Here is a 4,607-nt window from a genome sequence, read left to right on the forward strand (position 1 = left end):
ATCACGAGCTAGTACAAAAGAAGAATATTGTTATGATTCACATACATTCACAATTTCAACCCGCAATCATCTTCATGAAGGCACTAGCAAGGCCACAGTTTCATTTGTTGTTGGGCAAGTTGAGCGTCTATGATGTATATGCACCAACTTACGGGGGAGTGTTAATATGTAATATTTTCTATTTTATATAGCTAGTAATTTTGTAGAACTTTAATTTGTCATTTACCTTATTTAGAGTTATTATATTAGCTTTACTAATCTTGTACCCCTCACTTGTAATATAAACAAGAATAGATAAGAATACCTTGTCTCAAAATATATATTCTCTAGCATCTTCAGCCAAAAAAATCGTAACAAATTTTGAACCAAAAACCGAATTTTGGTTTGGTATTTGATATAAACTGAAAATTCGATCTCGACACAATTCGATTGATTTACCAAATTGTGTCTACCACAAAAAATATATGAATGTATATCTTGGCACAAACAAATCTTAGTAAAAGAGTTTGATACCTTAAAAAGCATTAATAATTCCTATTCATCAAAATCAAATTCCAAATACTCCTACCAACCATTTCCATCTAAGATATAACATACAAATTAAACACATTTTCCTCTCCCACCTGAATGCAAAGCTAATGTTCCTATTAAAAAGGCCAGTCCAAAAATATACACACATTTTTCTGTTAATATTTTCTCTATTATTCTCCTGTTCTTATTCATTCTGACCAGTAGTTGCTGTTGACTTTGAGACGGCATGCAGAATTTTTTCTGATCAGCTGCAATCTGAAGTTTTTCGACGTTTCAGACCCCTACTTTCGCCATTTTCAATCACGCTGATTTGCTTATTCTCCGAGGATGAAGAGCTAATGCATTGCGCGTCGAGCACATTTTTCGGAGTGCATGAACCCATTTCCACCATTGATTCATAGTCGTCCATTGTTGCAACTACTGCTTGTTGCATTCGATAGTAGCAATTGAATAAGTCATCCTGTACCAAAGATTTAGCTAAGGGTTATTGCTACTTTGATCTCGATAAAGTTATGCAAAGCAAGCATGGAGATTTTGGAGGGTTGATACAATTTTATAAGTTAGTGTTACATCTTGTATCTTTAGGAAAAATTATAATTTTAGTCCTGTAAATATAGAGAATGGCAATTTTAATAATGTATGAACCTATTTTACAGTATTATCCTATAATTGTAAAATTTCACACGTTGAGGACAAAAATGGCCAAAAAAGTGCACCCAAAATTAAACTAGTCACGTGCATGTTTCTAGTTATTTGAGCTAATTCTGGCCATTTTTGTCGTCAATATGCAAAATTTTTAAAAGTATAGGATGACATTGTCAAAATGAATTCATTTAGGTCTACAATTGCTGCCCCCCATACTACAAGATAAAAATTATAATTTTCTCCATTTTTTATTTAACACATTGATTTGTGTAAAATTTAGACCATCTATGTATATTTAAGAAAATCTTTTTTAGACAGACGTGTACGTATTAAATAAAATATGAGACGTAATACTATTTTGCATTGCAAGATTCGAATATATATTTTTTGTTAAATTGAATCTTTTACTATGAAGTAGTGTTACATATCATATTTTACTTAGGTTTAATGTAATTTATCCTTATGTGATATTGACTATGAGCAAATTATCCCCATATAAAATAAATAGCAATTTATCCAATATTTTAGAAAATAAAACAATTTACCTCCCTGCCTAAGTAGATAAATTGCTTCAATTTTAAAAACATAGGGAGGTAAATTGCTACATTTTAAAAAGTACAAGGGGGTAAATCAGTATTTTATTTTCATAAGGAGGTTATTTGCTATTTTTCGTAACACAGGTAGATAGATCGTAATTTACCCTATTTTACTTAATATATACACGTCAAAGATGACATGGATTTTACACAATTTACATATATTAGTAATTAATAGTCCATCATCTTCATTTATCATCTTATATTACTTTTGAAAAAAAATACAAGCAACTCCTTGTAATATTCCAAATAAGTAAATTACCCCCCTATAAAATAATAAAAAATAATAATTCACCATTCTGTATTTTTTAAAATGCAACAATTTATCCCCCTGTGTTTTTTAAAATGAAGCAATTTACCTCCCTAGACAGGAGGATACAGGGATAAATTGCTATTTTTTTCATCAGAAAGTAATTTATTCATTTGCGATATCACAGGGGGTAAATTGCATTAAATCCTATTATTTTCTCATCTATCAAATGCACTGTAACAATTAATTCGTAGTGAATACCAACTAACAATGGATGCACAACAGCTTTTAGTCGTTATTTTTACAAGTGAAGCTAAAATATTAATCATAACTAAAAATTATAGCAAATGTTCTGGCCATAGTTAAAATATGATAAGTACTGATTAACACTCGTTAAAATTTAAACCCCGTATTGATTTTGTGTTACTGTAATATGTATAGTATTGATTTATCATGAATTTTAAATTTTAAATATTTATAATATAAGAAATAATTTATTTTTTAAATATCGTCGCAGTAAGTCTCTACATTGATAACAAAATAAACTAAATGATTTTTTCCAGGTAAAGAAACTTCACTAATTGACCAAACAAAGAGTCATTAATTACCTTATCTACGTATTCACAGCTGGAAATAGAATTTCTGGAACATGGAAGTTGCAATGGAAACAGTTCGTAAGCAGCAGAGAGAAGGGCCGAAGCTGAGATGATGGACGGTTTGAACTCGAGTAATTTGATATCTAAAAATAAAAAAAATAAAAAAAACGAAATTTTAGCCCTTCAAAAACCACAAAAATTACGAATAAAATTACACTTTAAATCCCATAGGATCAAGGGGTCAACACTTTACGGAATTTACAAAAAATTTTCAATTTTGAAATTATTTTAAAATTTTCGTAAAATAGAACATTAAAAGTGTCAAAACTCTATTTTATGGGACTAAAAATATAATTTTTTTCAAAATTGGGATTATATATAACAATACTATTAATATAAATTAATTTTGAACTAACCATTTTGAGCCATGAGGATAATGTGAGTTGCCCTCTCTTTCAATTCTTGAGCTGATTTAGTGTCCTCCAAATGGAAAAATGAGAGGAAAAAACTCATAAAAGAAAAGGGATTTATTGATCGCATCCGCCACCTTAGAGCTCCAAGAATTAACATCTCCATCCTTTCTACTGTGTGCGGATGAAGAATCATGCCTACATCGTCATGCTGCTCTCCCCACCCCACAAAAAAATTCAAATTATTCGTGTGAAAATTAAAATAGGTACAGTAATTTTTTATTTATTTTCGATTTTTGGCCTGAATATTAATTTATTTATTTTTATTAGTAAATAAGGGCAAAATAGAGTGTATACAAGCCAAAACATGAAAGCTAATTACAAATTGCACAATTGAGTTGAAGAAAATTGGAAGGTCAAGAGAGTTTAAATGATTCTTTTTGAAAATACTAAAGTGTATAAAAAATATATAATTTTTCACTGTGATTAATTTGCTATGGTTAAAAATAAAAAATCACAGAGAATACTAGATAATTATAGCTGCGCAAAGCGAATCGAAAATATTTGTTACAGCTATTTTTAGGGTGAATAACAGTTTACCCCATAGAGGGAGGGAGGGAGGGAGAGAGAGAGAGAGAATTACCTGAAAATGAGAAATAGAAAACTCCATCTTCCTCATCTTCAAAGCTAAGGAAACGCAGGAAACAGCAACAAGATTCAAGATCCATGGCTTCCCATCCTGCACTACAAAAAACCTACTGACATATACAAAACAATTTACACATTCTGGTAACTAATATTTCTATATATAGAAAGCAACAGTGACTGTGGACGTACGAGTGGGATGCAGTAGCGGGAAGTGGAGAGGAAGCGGTCCATGTAATTGATAGCGAGGTAGGATGAGAAGGGATCAAAATTCAGGGAACAGTATTGGATTAAAGAGACGATACGCCAACGACGGCGGCGAAGACGTGGAGCAGTTGAGAGAGTCTGAATGTAAGTGTTGGAAGGCATGTGAGCGGTCTCTGTGTGGAATAGTCGTAAAGGGAAGGAGGTGCCGTCGTCGTTGGAATTTGAGAATGGATTTTCCAGATGGAAATCATCATCATCAAAATCCATTGATATGTAGATGAGTATGTGTATGTGTTCTCTTTCACTCTCTTTTTGCTGCTCACTTTCACACTAAATGGTGTGAGGGAAAGATGAGAGTTTGGCTGTGCGTATGTTCTTAAACAAAGACCTGCGCCGAGACTCACCTCAACCCTCTCTCCCTCTCACTTGGCTGTCTCTTCTTTAAAAAAGACTTGCCAAGACTCACTGCTTCCTTAATGTTTAATTGTATGTATTATTTGGGGGAAAAATGCAAGCAACACTCTTGTGATATTATCCCATTATGAAAAAATAATAGCGATTTATTTGCCTGTATTTTTTAAAATACAACAATCTACTCCCTATAATTTCTAAAATGAAACAATTTACCTCCCTGTATAAGGATGTAAATTGCTTCATTTTAAAAAGTATAGGGGGATAAATTACTATATTTTTTTATAGATGGGCAATATGCTCATTTTCAATCACA

The 4,607-nt window shown here is 31.7% G+C and overlaps 1 protein-coding gene across 1 annotated transcript; it reads right to left on the reverse strand.

Annotated features, from left to right (window-relative positions):
• Positions 1-513: 513 nt before the first annotated feature.
• LOC105162659 (putative cyclin-D6-1) lies at positions 514-4,302 on the reverse strand. Its single transcript, XM_011080743.3, has 5 exons — positions 3,866-4,302; positions 3,672-3,767; positions 3,035-3,239; positions 2,631-2,761; positions 514-991 (listed from the first exon to the last, which is right to left on the reverse strand). The coding sequence occupies exons 1-5, from the start codon at positions 4,145-4,147 to the stop codon at positions 776-778; spliced, it is 930 nt and encodes a 309-aa protein (XP_011079045.1). The 5' UTR covers positions 4,148-4,302; the 3' UTR covers positions 514-775.
• Between the last annotated feature and the right edge of the window lie 305 nt (positions 4,303-4,607).

This window comes from Sesamum indicum, linkage group LG13 (genome assembly GCF_026168435.1).
Source record: "Sesamum indicum cultivar Baizhima isolate 11 linkage group LG13, ASM2616843v1, whole genome shotgun sequence".
NCBI classification, from domain to species: Eukaryota; Viridiplantae; Streptophyta; class Magnoliopsida; order Lamiales; family Pedaliaceae; genus Sesamum; species Sesamum indicum.

What these genes read in the sequence shown, in the direction of transcription:
- LOC105162659 (XM_011080743.3), bottom strand. Translation starts at nt 4,147, where the DNA reads ATGGATTTTGATGATGATGATTTCCATCTGGAAAATCCATTCTCAAAT. An exon ending in TTTCTATTTCTCATTTTCAG is followed by an intron (nt 3,240 to 3,671) that starts GTAATTCTCTCT and finishes TGGGGAGAGCAG; the next exon opens with CATGACGATGTAGGCATGAT. An exon ending in GCTGTGAATACGTAGATAAG is followed by an intron (nt 992 to 2,630) that starts GTAATTAATGAC and finishes TCTTTGGTACAG; the next exon opens with GATGACTTATTCAATTGCTA.